This window comes from Trichinella spiralis (assembly GCF_000181795.1).
Source record: "Trichinella spiralis strain ISS 195 chromosome Unknown Scfld6, whole genome shotgun sequence".
Taxonomy (NCBI): Eukaryota; Metazoa; Nematoda; class Enoplea; order Trichinellida; family Trichinellidae; genus Trichinella; species Trichinella spiralis.
The window spans coordinates 621,069-636,551 of record NW_003526945.1 but is presented as its reverse complement, the minus strand read 5'-3'; the positions used below and the strand labels follow the sequence as shown (position 1 = coordinate 636,551).

General features: G+C 37.3%; 6 protein-coding genes across 6 annotated transcripts; 3 read left to right on the top strand and 3 right to left on the bottom strand.

Moving 5' to 3' along the window:
- Positions 1-407: 407 nt before the first annotated feature.
- Positions 408-3,245, bottom strand: Tsp_10135 (hypothetical protein). Its single transcript, XM_003373247.1, has 6 exons — positions 3,233-3,245; positions 2,877-3,112; positions 2,288-2,812; positions 2,077-2,259; positions 1,889-2,024; positions 408-1,819 (listed from the first exon to the last, which is right to left on the bottom strand). Exons 1-6 carry the CDS (start codon positions 3,243-3,245, stop codon positions 408-410), a joined length of 2,505 nt encoding a protein of 834 aa, XP_003373295.1.
- A 1,384-nt stretch (positions 3,246-4,629) lies between these two features.
- Tsp_10134 (hypothetical protein) lies at positions 4,630-5,434 on the top strand. Its single transcript, XM_003373246.1, has 2 exons — positions 4,630-4,795; positions 5,262-5,434. The coding sequence occupies exons 1-2, from the start codon at positions 4,630-4,632 to the stop codon at positions 5,432-5,434; spliced, it is 339 nt and encodes a 112-aa protein (XP_003373294.1).
- Positions 5,435-6,031: 597 nt separating this feature from the next.
- Positions 6,032-6,529, bottom strand: Tsp_10133 (hypothetical protein). The gene has a single exon (XM_003373245.1). The coding sequence runs from the start codon at positions 6,527-6,529 to the stop codon at positions 6,032-6,034; it is 498 nt and encodes a 165-aa protein (XP_003373293.1).
- Positions 6,530-6,538: 9 nt separating this feature from the next.
- Tsp_10132 (hypothetical protein) lies at positions 6,539-7,172 on the bottom strand. The gene is made up of 3 exons (XM_003373244.1): positions 7,073-7,172; positions 6,735-6,856; positions 6,539-6,679 (listed from the first exon to the last, which is right to left on the bottom strand). Exons 1-3 carry the CDS (start codon positions 7,170-7,172, stop codon positions 6,539-6,541), a joined length of 363 nt encoding a protein of 120 aa, XP_003373292.1.
- A 1,228-nt stretch (positions 7,173-8,400) lies between these two features.
- On the top strand, positions 8,401-8,721 carry Tsp_10131 (conserved hypothetical protein). Its single transcript, XM_003373243.1, has one exon. It carries the CDS (start codon positions 8,401-8,403, stop codon positions 8,719-8,721), a length of 321 nt encoding a protein of 106 aa, XP_003373291.1.
- Positions 8,722-11,907: 3,186 nt separating this feature from the next.
- On the top strand, positions 11,908-15,377 carry Tsp_10130 (conserved hypothetical protein). Its single transcript, XM_003373242.1, has 15 exons — positions 11,908-11,956; positions 12,127-12,215; positions 12,358-12,509; positions 12,613-12,767; positions 13,027-13,198; positions 13,257-13,444; positions 13,516-13,586; positions 13,646-13,901; positions 13,985-14,162; positions 14,197-14,310; positions 14,372-14,493; positions 14,609-14,758; positions 14,836-15,011; positions 15,092-15,181; positions 15,255-15,377. Exons 1-15 carry the CDS (start codon positions 11,908-11,910, stop codon positions 15,375-15,377), a joined length of 2,085 nt encoding a protein of 694 aa, XP_003373290.1.
- The last annotated feature ends 106 nt before the right edge of the window (positions 15,378-15,483 follow it).

The following is a 15,483-nucleotide window of genomic DNA, read 5'->3' as shown; positions in this document are numbered from 1 at the left end:
TTAAATTAAAAACTGCTAAACAGTTTAGTCTAATAATGAAAATTTCCCCTTTAGAAAAAAAAGCATACTTTTAAAGAAAGACCATACATAGAAAAACAAAGAAGTAGTTTACTTCACTCTGACATTGAATAATATAGCAGAGTAGAAGAAGAATGGGCTGCTAAGCAACAAACAGAACGCAGAAAACTGAATATTTTTTTCCAAAGAAAAAAAATAAGAACTAGAAGAAAAAGAAAAAACGAAGCTTCACCATTTCATGAGATTGTTTGCATAATAACAATAAGTAGAAAAAAAAGATAATAATAATATTTGTAATAAAAGAATGCAAACAGTTATTGAGAAAAGCGATCAAACGAGGGAAAAATCCTCCCTTTTCCAATGACATACACACGTTCGATCCACTTGACTCATAATGCACTGGTCAGGGTGGAGTCCGATTGACGCTTCACTCCGCATAAAACAGATCCAGCTAGACGACCAGCAGGCGATGCCTTTTTCGACAAATTTAACGGTTCGTCATCAGATGACGACTCTCGATTGGTGGTCAACGTTTGGCTACTGACCAGAGCAGAAGGAGAGGTCACAGTCATGGAGCTAGTCACAGATGAACAGCTAAACTGTTGCTGCTGCTGCTGCTGCTGTTGGTGGTGGTGGTGTTGGGGTTGTTGGTGTTGGTGCTGTTGGTGCTGTTGTTGTTGTTGTTGTTGTTGCTGCTGCTGCTGCTGCAGCTGTTGTTGAAAATTGGCCATCGTTTCCGCGACCAAAGGATGACCGGTGAGAAGTCCGGCGGCCAGTGAAGCACCACCGTATCCGTAGAGGGATGCTTTGTCGTCGAGAGTCCACCGCAAGTTGTACAACAAACGCTGCTGCAAAAGTGCGGCCGCGGCACTTGAAGCCGTCGCCGCCGGTGGAATCGACGACCCCTCGTCACTTTTGGTCAGCATCGAAGCCAACTGATTGGCGTAGATCATCGACCACACGTCCGCACTGTCGTAGGGGAAAAGTTTCTGGCCCGTGTACAAACCCACCCGTTGGCTGAGATGCGCAATCTGGGCAGCCAACGGTGACAGTTCGGCTTGACTGCTGACCATTCCACTGGCGTACTGGCCGAACAACGGCGCGCCCAAACCGCTGCTCCCAGTGGCGCTAGCACCACTGCCGTCACCGCTGCCGTTGCCACCGCTTGTGTTGACATCGCTGACCGGCGGCTGACGTTCCAACAACGAAGCCAGACACGCGTGCTTGTCGCGCAAATTGCCGGCGTTGAAGTTCAGCCTCGTCTCGACCCTGGGCAATGGCACCAGCGGAGGGGTCTGCAAAGCCTGCTTCAACGTCGGCATTTGGTCGCTCAACGCCAGGCCATGCTGTTGTGGGGGTTGTTGGTGTTGGTGTTGGTGTTGGTGGTGCTGCTGCTGCTGCTGATGATGATGATGATGATCAAACGAATTGGACAAAGTCAACGGCTTGTGCAACACTCTGCCAGGGCTTTTGTACTCGTTGATCGACTGCTCGCTCAGACTTTCGTTCGACGAAAATGACTCCTTGGCTGACAAGGAACCTTTGCCACTGTCGAAAGAGGTGTTGTCTTTAGACGGGAATGTTGGACTGTGAACGTGCAACTTGACCACGGTCAGCTGTGACGGTTCAGCAGCAGAGCCCAGTGACCGGAGGTTGGTCGACGGCTGCTGTTCGCCGCTCGAACTGCTGTCACGACGACCCTTCTTGGTCGTCAAATCCAGCCACTGTTGTGCTGGTCGCACCGAACATGAGCTTAAAGCTTCGCTGACCATCTCGCACGTAGACCCGTGCTCGACTCCACCTGACAAATAATTCGACAATATATACATACGTGAGATTTTAATAAAATTTGAATAATTGGATGACATACCGTCATCAACTGTGGCACCTGTTCCACCGCCACTGCTACCGCTACTGCTAATACTACTGCTACCGGTGCTGCTGCTTACCACTTCCTGTGTACCCGAGCAGGATTTCACCTTGCGTGACAAATCCATCGGGTAACGCTAAAAGCAATAGTAATAGCAATAATAATAATAATAATAATGAAATAAATACCTTCTCCGAACGAGAATCAGCGTCGAGCAATTTTTCCGCATGCAACGTATTCAACGTGCGCAAGTTGGGAATGTTCTGCATCAGAGTATTGAAGAAACGCACATCGTTTCCATGCTGCATGTAAATGACCTGTTCGAGCAATTGGCGCAATCTTTGACTGCATTTTTCCACCAATTCGGGATTCTTCAGTCCAGGTCTACCTGAAACAAACCAACCAAAACCAATATCCCGAATCGTTATCTGGTGAATTTGCATATTGCAAATGGATCACACACCCGACGAGATGAGCACGACCGCAGAAAAGAGCGCCATTTCGACGTCGGTCAGTTCGAGAGCGTTGAAACGTTCGATGAAATCGAAAAGCGAATCGACGAGAAAACGACTCGGTCCGGCGCCACCTTGGATAGTTCCGCCGCGTTGGTAAATCGAACCGTTCAAAAGCATCAAGCTTTTCGTGGTCGTGTCGAACAGCGGCGCAAGACGCAGCAGCAGCGCTTCGAATACGCCGGCCTGAATGAAAATCGACCGTGAATATGATGATATTGATGATAATTATTACAATTTCACAGTTTACTTTTAATAGAATGATCTGATCTTCTTCCAATAAAATCGAAAATCCGGGAATATTTTTCGCAAAAGTAATTACAGATCGAATTGCCGGCAAATAATTTTCACTCATCTCGTCCGTGTAGGCAATGTTGCCCATCAAGACATCTTCGGGATGTAAGGGGCATGCCTTGAAAATAAATGAAAATATGAATAATAATAATAATTTGTTGTTGTTCAAAAACAAAAAATACCGTCAGTGAAATTCGCATGTTGAAACGATGTTCACGGAAATTTTCAATCAACAGTTGACTGCGACTTTTGAAATATGAATCCGTTTCAATGTACGAAGCGACCAAAGTCGAGACAACCTTCTCGGCATCTTCCATCGTCGACATCAAATTCGCCAACTGATTATTCGTGTTGGCACGTTGGATTTCGGCCAACAATTTCGCCTTTTCCTTTTTCGGCACCCGGCCAAACCTCACAGCTAAACCACACACAGAAACAAACAAATAAACAAATAATTATAATAATTATTACTATGCTACTACTACTACTACTACAAAGCAGAGGAAAAAGCAACGGCATCGTATAATAATAAGCTTACCGTCACGAGACATGCCGACGGCAATGCATTTCTTCAAACGGCAATATTGACACCGATTGCGGTTGATGCGCAAAACTGAACACTGCTGATTTTTCGAACAAGGTCGATATTGGATCTTTTGTTGAATTGATCGACGGAAAAAACCCTGAACGTAGAGAAATGAAATTTGATCAATTGAAAAAAAAATTCTGTCAAAATGCCATCCTCCACAACGTGACCCCCCTCAACAAGAGCTGGTGGTCCGTTTGTTCATAAATGAGAAAAAATACAACTAATCAAAAGGGTATTTATCCAGAGTAAGGGGTGGGGTGAGGGGGGGGGAGAGGGAAATCCAACTTGAAATTATAACTGAAAATTAATTAAACGTCAAAGAAATAGAGATAATGTAAATATGCACAAAATCGCATGCCTGCTCATGCTTATTTGTGTTCGGAGAGAAATGTGAATGCAGAAGAAACATGCACGTCTCTCTCTCTCTGTCTGTCTGTGCGTGTGCTCCATTAACCCCTGTGAGAGAGCGTCGACACAATCCCCCTCCTGATGATGCATGTCCACAGTCCACCGAGACGGCCAGTACGACGAGGTACGACCGAAATTTGCGTTACAGAAAACAAAAACACATCTCTGCATTTTCACTGGTACCGTGCAGCACCGCCCATCCAAACCGGAGCACAGCGGAATTATCACTTCCAACTATAGGCAAGACAACAACAGCAAGTAAACAAAATCCCCACAACATATATATATATATATATATATGAAGAAAAATTAACAAGTAATACATATATGCTCTTCATTATAGACTAAATTTTATTTTTTGGTTTATTGAAAAATGGAAAATATTTTCCTTACTTTGCATCCTTCACAAGCATGCACGCCGTAGTGAAATCCACTAGCACGATCACCGCATACTTGACACAACACTGAACTGCCTTCATAAGCTGAAATCAACAAACAAACAAATTGTCAATAATTTCCAATCGAATACAGAAAAAAACTGTTGTACAAAATACACAAAACGTTCGTTATAAATCAATTGAGTATAATAATTTTAAAATAACAAAAAAATAAGAATAATAATAATAAAAGAGAATTAATTTAGAATAAGCCGGCGGAATTTGCGACCTAGAAAAGTGTCACAGAAAATGCTGCTTTAAAACGGTAAAACATCACGTTTTGACCTTCAGCGCTAATTTTGATTTCAACCGGGTGACTAGCCCAATATGATGATGATGTCAATGACACTCACACACTGTATCGCTTGATGCATGTACACTGCTGGATAAGTTTCAACAGATAAATATACAATAGGAGCAACCTTGATTCGGACATTATTCTCTCAATTTATTTCATTATTAATAAACAAAATAATAATAACAGTTTTCAATTATTAATAAATGTTGAAGCAATCAGTAAAACAATTACAACAACATCAACGGTCGGTATTATATTACACAGTATTATTATATGGTAACAATGTCCTGATGACCTACCTAAATACCCATTCTTGTCTCCGGTTGTCCATATATACCGATGATGATAACCTTAACATACAAGCAGCTCGTGTTGTTAACTAGGGTGTCAAGATGGAAGAAAAAAAAAGAAAACCGAATCACTACACTACATAATGAACAAATCACTTTCTCACGATACAGATCAACAACAATGATAATTGTTGTTAATATGTGGAAAATTTTGTATTCGTTAAATGAAATCAATCAATCAATCAATTAATTAAATAAATGCCGAATAAACATCTAACCCGGTTATTAAACTTTCTGATTGAATTTTCCATTTTTTTTCTGATTAAAATTTTCTCATTTTCCATTTCTAATCAATCAATGTGCCCCGTACAATAATTGTTCAATTTACAATCTCTTGAAAATTTGGTTAATGAAAATTTCCAAAAGCGGCTTGCAATAAATAAACCAGTTCATTTGTGGAACACACATACACACACACACACACACACACACACAACCGCTCCATAAGTACAGTTTACCGTTTTCACTTTCAGTAGTTTTTTCAGTGCCAAGCCGGTCTGATTTATTTCACACACAACATGAAGAAGAAGCGAAATTTGAAAAACCGACCAATCAACAACAACAACCAATTGCATGCAATTGTGCAGTAAAATCCAAATTTGAACATTATTACAGACGAAGCAAGCAGCGTGCATCATGGGATAATTTAATCAGCTGATTAATTTCCAAATCAATAACAGCTCCTTGACAACAACAACAACAACAACAACAAAAAAGCAAGAAAAATATACAAAACAACAACGATTCAGCTGAAAAAACATATCTACACACATATAATATAGGATGAAATAAATTTTGCCATAATATTAGATAAAATTTGCATAAAAAACAGAAGAAATTTCTCCCCTCTCCATTCCTTTTTTTCCACTTTAGCTCAAGTCACGTGCGGTCAGTGTGGTGTGTTTGCGAGCGAGTAAACAAAAACTGGCTGCTTATGGGCAAGAAAAGTGGCGACTCGTCCCTGACCGCTTTCGGTTTTTCGACGGCACGGTTCAAACTTACAGGCTCTGCGCGCTTTGACATTGCTGACCGACTTTGGGAACATTTTGTAAAATAGCTCCGGGCACAGGTTCCCCCTTTTTATTCGTTAATAACCTGAATCAGGGTCTAACCGCAGAACTAGCTCCACACGCTGACGGTAAGCAGACCAGCAAGCGAACAAACCAACCAACAAACAAACAAACAAACACAAATAGATAAATCTTCCCATACATCCGTCCACGAACTAATGAAAAAATTAGCTAGCTAATCCAATTTATACTAGAAGTTGGAATTGAAGTTCAATAATGAAATCATTATTTTCACACTTACACGCATCGGAACAAGAGGAACCAGCTGGGCGGTCGGTTTCAAACGGTGATGCTAACACACGTTGCTGCTGGTGAACGGATGAGGAAGAGTATTCAGCTTCTTTGCTCGACTGGGTATTATTTTTCAAAGCTTGGTGCAATATTGACCGCTCGACCGCCTGCTTGACAAACTGCAACGTCTGAATCATGCTCGGATCGAGCGTGGGCGGGGAACCTGGGGTGAACAAGCTTCTAGTCGGAGCCAGGCTTCGACCAGCCGGCGGCGATGCGTTGCCGTTCGAAGATGCCGGCAAGCTGGGCGAACGGTGGACCAGCCGAAAAGCCGACTGCCGTCGTTGGGAACGTTGGTCCGGAGCCGGGCCCAAACCCGGGTCCGGATCCTGGCACCGGTCCCCATGCTCAACGGTGCTGTTTTCAATATGCCAACTCTTGCCAAAGTCCATAAATACAATCTACACTTGGAAGAAGAAGAAGCGAGCATAAACAAAAAATACTGTCGCTGATGCTGATACTGTCGATGGGGATGGTTTGCAAATTTGTACAACTGGACACTGGATTCGATTAAGCTTGCATTCCAATCGGACGATGGAAAACTGAAATTGGAAAAATTATTTGTTGCAATTGGAACAATTTCCATAAATCACTGACGACTGATTCATCATCAGCTAACACGATCACGACTAAGCACAGAAACAAAATGTCAAACAAAAACTGACTAAAATGTGCAACGATAACACCCAAACACACGTGTAATCCGGATGTACAAACAACTGCATATACATTACAAATGTAAATTTTATAAAGAAATGTGCGCGTATCCCTCTCTACATATATATACATATATAGAGTTAGATGCGTATATCCAGATATATATATGGAGATTGTACTGTAGAAAAAAAGAATATATGCATAAAATTGACAGTGAAAATGAGGAATAGAAAAGAGAAAAATGCTTAATGTTCGAAAATGACGTGCAACAAACGAACCAGTCCAAACGATGAACAAGCAGCGGCTGTGGTGCTTGCTGCTAGTTAGTGATGTTGTTGCCGGTACTGTTGGTGCGTGTTGTAATACATGAGAGAGCATTGCTCCACTTTTGAAAAAGTGAAACCAGTCTTGTCAAGGGTATCATCCGTCAACAAGGCATCACAGCGATGACCTTGGGAGCTGACGAGCAACCGAGGGCAATCTCCCGGCCTAATTTTTCCAATCACTATGGCCGGACAATTTTTCTTTCCACACCATACAGATGCTTGCAACAAGCATGTTGTCGGCTTACAACAACAACAACAACAACATCGAAGCAGATAATAGAGCAAAAAACAAACAAATAAACAAACAATAATCATTAACTAATGGAAATGATTTGAAATGACAATAGAGAAAAAGCGAAAAAAAAATTGACAACACAATATCCATCAATTTCCAATTTGCATATTATATACACGCAGAATTATGAATGATCGTTGAAAAATATCGAATACTACTTACTGATGGAAATTGTCAGAACTTACAGAAAATAGGAAGAAAAGTAACAGTACCAAAATGCACAGAGATACGGAGAGAAAGTGAAATACTAACCGAAACTGAGAGAGAGAGAGAGAGGGAAAGTAAGGTCGACAGCCTTCTTTTTGCGCATCGGTCTCGTTTTATGAAAACAGGTCGTCTGATTTTTCTTCACCCACTCCCATGTGAGTACAAACGTTTCAAATATTGTATACTCGTATATGTATGCATATGTTGAAAAATTCCACAATTGACAAATCAAATTCGAAACAAGTCTACACTTTGAACGATGCATTTTTTTCAAAGCGAGCGGATTGGAATTTTTCACCATTACCAAACAAGTAAGTCACTTGTCAATTTGGTGACAAAATTCCGATAATCTCGATAAATTATATTTTAATAAATAGAATTTCATATCATATCACCTTCACTGAGCAAAATATAAGCAAAAGTAAAAGTAATATAAATGAATAATTATATCACACACACACACATACATGTATATTTTCTCATCAAGTTGATTTGATTAATTGAAGAAAAAAACAAACAAACAAACAACAACCACAACAATATTGCATGTTAAAAGAAAGAGAAAAGAGAGATAGATAGACAAACAGATAGATAGATAGATAGATAGATAAGTTGAAATGAAATGTGAAAAATGGGAAATTGTCGAAAGCTGGTTGCAATGTGCAATGAAAGTGAAATAAAAGCAGGCAATTGGAACACGATCAATAATTATTTATTTATTTATTTATTTTCCCCTCTTTTTTTTAAATTTATTATTAGAAAACAAGCTTCAACTGGAATGTCAAAAAGACAGGGTTTGGGGAAAAGGTGGAAACAATTTTTTGTGACATATTTTTCACGTTTCGCCCAGATTTCGACACCAAAACTACTCGTGAGTGACTTTCTTCATTGCACGAGACCGATTCGCAAAGGCCAAAGCCATGCAAAAGGCACCAACAAACAAACAGTATACTGTATTCAGTGTGGACTGCGCACCGACACACGCATACACACAACTGGATCGTGGAAAATAGCCTGGAGAGAAAAAAATATCTGGACACCCATTTTCGCGTTGCCTGTTCGAAAATTTTTACAACGCGGACGGCCTCGAAGTGGATGAAAAAAGGACACGGGGAAAAATTTTTCGACCAATTCAAATTTCAAAAATAACAATTTCCACACGCGCACAACACTCGATACGCACAACAAACCACACTTACCACGGTCCGTCGACCGTTGTCAACTGTCTTCCACTACTTATGCATATAGTTGGTTTTTTTTTATTTTTGAAATTTCCTCATGCGCATAAGCATTGTCAAAAAAAACGGTGTCGATGCGGTTGAAAATTCGATCACGTGTCTTTCTGTCTGTCTGCTTTAAATTAAAAAAAGCAACAAAAAAAATCACAATAACTCTTTCACACATCAACTGTACAATAAATTTGTTCATCTGTACAAAAAGCATACTGTCGATTTGAAAACTCAAAAAAAAAATAAGTTCAAATGATGTGCATCAAAAAACAATACAGTATACCTACACGTTGCTGTTATTGCTTTTTCACAAAAACATGTTGTGATGTTCTTCGACAAGTTTACCCGAATCAGACAACAAATAATAATAATAATTCATCAATAATAAAAAATAAAATAAAAAATAATAATAACAATTGAACAACTTTTCAAAGAAAACAAATAAAACATAATTCATCATATTGCCATGTTGAACGTTGCAAATCAAAAGAGATTCAATTTGACAATAACACAATTTCCATTTAGAAAGTTATTTACTCAAAGCGCGCAATAACAATGAAAAATAATTTATGACAAAATTGCGCACATCATTGCCACGTTGGCTGCCCTTAATAACAATTCACTGTTTTTAGCAATTATTATTATTATTAATAATAAACTACCACTCTGTGCCGGGCAACTTTTGAAATAAATAACACTCTTTCCAACTTTTCGAAATCAAACAATAATCAATATATTGATTGTCGAATTTAAAACGAAATAAATTTCTCTTTTTTACTTTAAATAATCAATGATCGAACATAAATGTACACCTATTATGTGGAATTTTGTCAATAAATTTCTTTTTTCTATTGGCAATATATTTTCAAATAATCAATAATATATTGATATAAATGTTGTGCTCGTTTGCCTGTTTTTAAAGAAAAACATTCACTCATTCATTGCCGTATTCTCACCGTTTACTTACTATATCCCTGTTTTAATAAGCAATCAGAACCACATAATTACAGGTCGAACAGATTTGGCAGTCATATCATCGTCATTTCATCTTAAATGATCAAAACTGTGAACCGTAATAATATGTCAAAATGAGAAAGTCAAAGAATACAAATTATGATTCATTTGTGAAAGTGAAAAATGTGACCGATGTAAAAATGGGAAATTTCTCGTGTAAACAACGAAGAATTGCAATTTTTTCGAATAAACCCCAAACCCTGGCCAATTAAAGTCTAATTTACATTTCACAATCGTTATGAATGGTTTTACAAAAAGTAAAATAATTTTCTTACCAACAAAAAATAATAACCGGATAAAATTGTTACTACCAACGACCAAATATTGTAATTTTGAATTATAACATTTCGCTTCTTCGAAATTCTAAAATTTGCAAAAACAAAAATCAAATTTAATAACTAAAAGAACAAGCATTTAAAAACGAGCAATTTTCAAATCTGCCTTCCCAAATGACACTGTTCTGTCAATCATTTGAAAGAAATTCTTCCAGAAATGACAAATCGCGCTTATTAATAAATTTGACCATTTACATAAGAAAGAATGTTTACAAATGGGTGTTTCTTGATGAAATTGCAATTCTGAAAACGCTTTTCGAAGGAAAATAAAAAAAGAGAACTGATTTCAATCACAACTATCCAAACGGATAACACTTCAGTGGAGATAAGAAAGATTTTGAAAATGTCAATTTCAACTTGTCATCATGGTGAAAATTAAAGTTGCAATTTTCCATTTAATTCAACATAATATGAAATATCAATGAGATTAATATTTGCAAGGCCGATCTGTTCTCGTTTGCTTACAATTGACAGTTTTCAAATATCACCGCACCCAACCGTGACCAAAAATGTCCTATGCAGCGGCAATTGTACTATTTATCCATCGTGTTGAATTTGTAAATACCCGCACGCACACGCGTTGAACAGAAGAATCAACATCATTATTTTCAACATTTATTTATCTTCACCTCTCAATTATTTGTAAAAAAAATTACATAATTTTTTTGGAAAAAATTTAAACATGAATTTCAAGAAAAACAAACTTTTCCACAGAAGGTCGAAGTCGGTAAAGAAAATGATTCAAAGGTACGACAACAACAAGTATTCGTGAAAGTACGAATTGCTTGACATGAAAAACATGCAAATTTATTTTTTTTGTGAAAATATAATCAAAAAATATAGAGTAAATTTTTTGATTATTTTTTTGCTTTAATTATTGGAAGGCAATTTGTGACCGATAACGCACGAAGCGGAACGCAAACGATGGGAGGGTGAAGGGGGTGGGGGAATTCGGTTGAGCAACGACGACAGTTGAATTGATTGAATAAGAGAAGTGGGATAAAAAAATATATTCGACTCATATTTGATATGTGAATGAATAATTTGCGTCGAAAAGAGCAGCAGCACATTGGGACTGATGGGCATTTTAGAAGTTGAAAAACAAACGCCTGTCCGTGCGGTCAACCCTTGACCGACGTTTAGCATCTGTCAAATAGCAGACAGACAATTGGTTCACTGGGCCAGCAGCAGGTGCGAGTGTGTGGCAAAATTGAATAGCACTGATTTGGGTCACTTCGAGGGTCACTAACTCAGACAATTTTCCAATTTCCACCTCCAACCTTGTTTCATTGCAATGTTTTCAAATGATGAATGGCATTTATTTTGCAAATGGATAAATAATATGCATTTGTCTTCAAGCTGAAACACACGCACACACTGAGAAATCAAATTTATATAATAATTTTATTTTCATCCATCTCCGTTGTAATACTTTTCAAAAAAATTAATTTTTTGACGTAATGTTTTTTGTAACTTTCCAAAAATTATCTTCTTTTTTCTTAGGAGACATTTCTCACATCCAATATCACTTTAACACTTCGTTGGTTGCGGTCCACTTTTACAAACTTGTCTATAATCTGAGATTTATAATTTACTCGATGAAAAAACACGGCCGCATGTGTTTCGTTTTTTCAAGCTAATCGCAAAGCGCACGGATGTTTCGCTTGCGCTGCTACGAAAATGTCGAAAAATGTCGAAAAATTATCAATGCAAACTTTTGAAGAGCTTTTAAACAAAGTGAAAATTGGATTTTGCGGTTTTTGTTTTTTTCAAATATATCCAACTGTAAAAATGAACAACTAACGTTCCCACGACTTGTTCTGCGAATGACTTGATGAAAAGTTCAAAAAATCAAGCTTGCTTCTTTCTTTGTTTCTTTTCTCTTGTCCTATTTTTGAATACTTGAAAATCAATATTAATTCACAGATAAAATTACGGTGGCGCAGTTTGGCACTCATGACAAAGGACGTCACCACCGTGGCAGTAGGGATTTGAATCCGCTTTGCAGCCGAGACGTATTTCAGTTTACCATCTCAGTGTTGTGACGCAGGATGACTTCCTCACTTTCGGGCAGTAAATGTTTTAACTGCAGTGCTGTATGAATTGTTGATTGTATGCTATTTCCGAAATACAAATTGCAAATTCATTGTCTTCTAGTGTATGGATATCAACTCCGGTTCCAGATTCTCCAGTAAAACAACACTGGAAGATATTCCCTGGTTAACTGCGAAACATTTGTCGTCGTCTTTGGATACCAATTCCAAATGGAAACAACTTGTTGAACATATTCCACTGTCGAATATGACCAGGTGAAAATTTTATGCAATCTCTTTAACTGCAAAAATGTTTGAATAATCAATTATGCCGTGTATTATTCTCAACAGCTACATCTTGTACTTGTTTGTGTTTCAGTTCTGATGTAATAAGAAATCTCGAAAAGTCCAAATCCCCTACGGAAGCGTTGCTACACTTTTTAGGAAGACGACAGACTACAGTAGCAGAGCTGTTGATTTATTGTCACGAAGCTCATTTAGTTGAACCGCAGCTCATTTTACACAGAAAATTTCGTAAGTATCATTGCATTTGATTTATTCGAACATAATTTACCATATGACTCTATTCCTGATAATAAATAAATAAATAAATAAATGGTGTTAATAATTACAAGTTTTATATGTTTTTGCAAAACTCGTTGTTTCAATATGACATACAGTACATCACGATTTGCAGGAATAAATTTCAGAACCTGTAAGATATGTAAAAAATTTTTAAAGCTTTTCTTTTTATTTATATAATAGTAATGATTTATTTTTCATTCATTTTTAGAACCTGTAATCATTGTCGAACAGCTTCATTTGATTGTGGAGAATTCTTCCACAAGTAACGGGATTTTAGCTTGTGCGGCAACTGGTTTTCCATATCCAAAATATCATTGGTATTGCGATGGGAATATAATAGATACAGACGAATCAAATAACACTTTAGTTATCGACAGAAAGTAACTGTAAATCAACGTGTGCATTCAATTTGTTGTCATATCTGTTTTAAATTTGCAGAAGTCTTTCTCAAGGTGCTTGGTATTATTGCATTATTTCAAATGAAGTTAACAGAAGTGATAAATGGGGTGAATTTTACTTTAAAAATGGTAAACAATACAAGTCTGCTTTGCAGACGATCAGTATTCATGTAGACAACACTGGGTTTAAGCTTGAAGAAAAAGATGATGAACAAGAAGCAGTAGAAAGTATCCTGTTATTGATGGAAACTAAAATTAATTTTTCTTTTCTGATGCTTTCATTTTTTTATTTCTTTTAGCAAATTCTCGAAATTCTTCAGTTTATTCCAAAGATGAAAGTGTATCAGATATTTCTGACTTGAAATCCAAAGTGAATTTTTCTTTTCTTCTATTTCTGCTGTTCTGCTGTAAGTTGTATTCGTTGTTCAGGATGTTGTTCCAATTGGAAATGTAAATGTTGATTTGGAAAGCAAACTGTATGCTGTAGACAAAGTCGCTTTGATAATATGCAATTCTAAATATGAAAATATACCAGCGTTGTTGACACCTTTTCAAGATGGCAGTACTTTGGCGGAATGTTTGATTCAGCTTGGTTTTAAGACAGTCACTTTGGCAGATCTCACTTTAGTAGAAATGCACTTCATGATTAGGGAGTACTGTCAACTTCTTGGTAGTGGCGTTTATGGTAAAAATATAATTTTATTGAATTCAAAGTTCACTCCATATTCTCAAACAGTACTGATGAATGATGATTTGTTACAATTTCAGCTGTTCTTTATTTTGTCGGCCACGGATTTGAAGTCGGCGGACAATGCTATTTGCTTCCTACTGATGTAAAAAACCACATGGAATCGTTTAATGAATGTCTATGCACAGAGGAAATTTTAACAATGATGCAAGAAATGGATCCTGCTGTTAGTGTCATATTTTTAGACATTTGTCGAAGGTTAGCATGTTAAGCAATTATTAAGCGTTTACAGAATTAAGAATGTTGATTTATTTATTGACAGACAAGAAAATTTTGAAATTCCAGAAAAAGATTTCAAACGTTACACTCCTCGAGTCAAACGAAATTGTATAATTGGTTACGCTACGTATGCTTGTTTCTTCTTGTTTTTCTGTCTAAATACGTACAGTTCATGGTGATGTTTTCAGTAGCTTTGGAGAAGGTGCGTATGAAATTGTTGGCGAATCAAATGGAGTTTTCATGAAATATCTGAAAAAATATGTAAAACTTGAAAAGCCCATTGCTGAAGTTCTTACTCTTGTCATGCAAGGTATATATATATATATATATCTTTCTTTTGAATGTTATTTTCATGTAATCGTGAATTTACAACGAAAGATCAATGAGATCATTCGTCAAATAAACGCTTTACTGTTTCTCAACAGACTTGGAAATGGATGATCGAGCGAGAAAATTTCAATTTCCAGAAATTCGTACGAACCTGAGCAAATCTCGCAGTCTTGCCGACCCGCTGATTTACACAGGGCATACGGAAACGTTCGACTTGAGAACCTGTCGATGGCAACAAATCCACCGTATGCTCATTTTACTTTTACTTTTGCGTCTCAAATTATGCCTATTTCCTCGATATATATAAACTCAATTATTACAGAACTTCCAGAACCGCTTCAAGTTGCATTCGAAACTTTTGACGTGTCCATTACGATCTGGTTTGACTTTTATGCATTCTTCAGCAACCTCGTTCTTGTATACGCTTCGATTTTTCCCCCTTGTTCATCTAATCCGGATTACAATGAAAAATACAGTACAAATTTAATCTTTCCCGAGGTATTAAAAAATGACGCGTCTGTTGGTGTATATAAATGAAAATTTTATTTGTTCATTATTTAATTGTTTAAATTTTTTAGATTTTGAAGCCCATCTCTTCTGTTGTTGAATTAGGGCGACGCAAGCGATTAGCGTTGAAAACTCAGCTGAATCATTTGCAAAAATTGAAAGTAAACACTGCTTGGAAAAAGAGATGGAACACTTTGAATTGGTTTAAATTATTAAATTGTATTTGTTTTTCAGGAACATCTTGTTATTGATGTGCAATTGATATGCAAAAGCACTGGCGAGGTGGTGAGCAGAAAAACCGTTACTGTTGGCGATATTTTGATTTCAACGTTGCGCACTGTTCGTGATGATACCTGACGATGATGAAAGTCGCAATTGAAAACAAATTATTTTATTATTATTAGTAGTATTAGTATTAGTATGAGTATTATTATTCATCTAAACTTTATCCCAAAATCCCGTT

Excerpts from the sequence above, each read along its gene's own strand:
- Tsp_10135 (XM_003373247.1), bottom strand. Across the intron at positions 2,260-2,287 it reads CGGGATATTGGTTTTGGTTG|AATCCCGAATTGGTGGAAAA; the intron begins GTTTGTTTCAGG and ends CCTGGACTGAAG. Across the intron at positions 1,820-1,888 it reads AGGTGCCACAGTTGATGACG|GTGGAGTCGAGCACGGGTCT; the intron begins GTATGTCATCCA and ends ATTATTTGTCAG.
- Tsp_10134 (XM_003373246.1), top strand. The coding sequence starts at position 4,630 with ATGTTGAAGCAATCAGTAAAACAATTACAACAACATCAACGGTCGGTA. Across the intron at positions 4,796-5,261 it reads CCTTAACATACAAGCAGCTC|TGCCAAGCCGGTCTGATTTA; the intron begins GTGTTGTTAACT and ends TAGTTTTTTCAG.
- Tsp_10133 (XM_003373245.1), bottom strand. The coding sequence starts at position 6,529 with ATGGACTTTGGCAAGAGTTGGCATATTGAAAACAGCACCGTTGAGCAT.
- Tsp_10132 (XM_003373244.1), bottom strand. The coding sequence starts at position 7,172 with ATGCTCTCTCATGTATTACAACACGCACCAACAGTACCGGCAACAACA. Across the intron at positions 6,857-7,072 it reads CTTGTTCATCGTTTGGACTG|TTGTTTGTACATCCGGATTA; the intron begins GTTCGTTTGTTG and ends ATGTATATGCAG. Across the intron at positions 6,680-6,734 it reads TAGCTGATGATGAATCAGTC|TTTTCCATCGTCCGATTGGA; the intron begins GTCAGTGATTTA and ends TTCCAATTTCAG.
- Tsp_10131 (XM_003373243.1), top strand. The coding sequence starts at position 8,401 with ATGTCAAAAAGACAGGGTTTGGGGAAAAGGTGGAAACAATTTTTTGTG.
- Tsp_10130 (XM_003373242.1), top strand. The coding sequence starts at position 11,908 with ATGCAAACTTTTGAAGAGCTTTTAAACAAAGTGAAAATTGGATTTTGC. Across the intron at positions 13,902-13,984 it reads TCTTGGTAGTGGCGTTTATG|CTGTTCTTTATTTTGTCGGC; the intron begins GTAAAAATATAA and ends TTACAATTTCAG. Across the intron at positions 14,163-14,196 it reads TTTTTAGACATTTGTCGAAG|AATTAAGAATGTTGATTTAT; the intron begins GTTAGCATGTTA and ends AAGCGTTTACAG.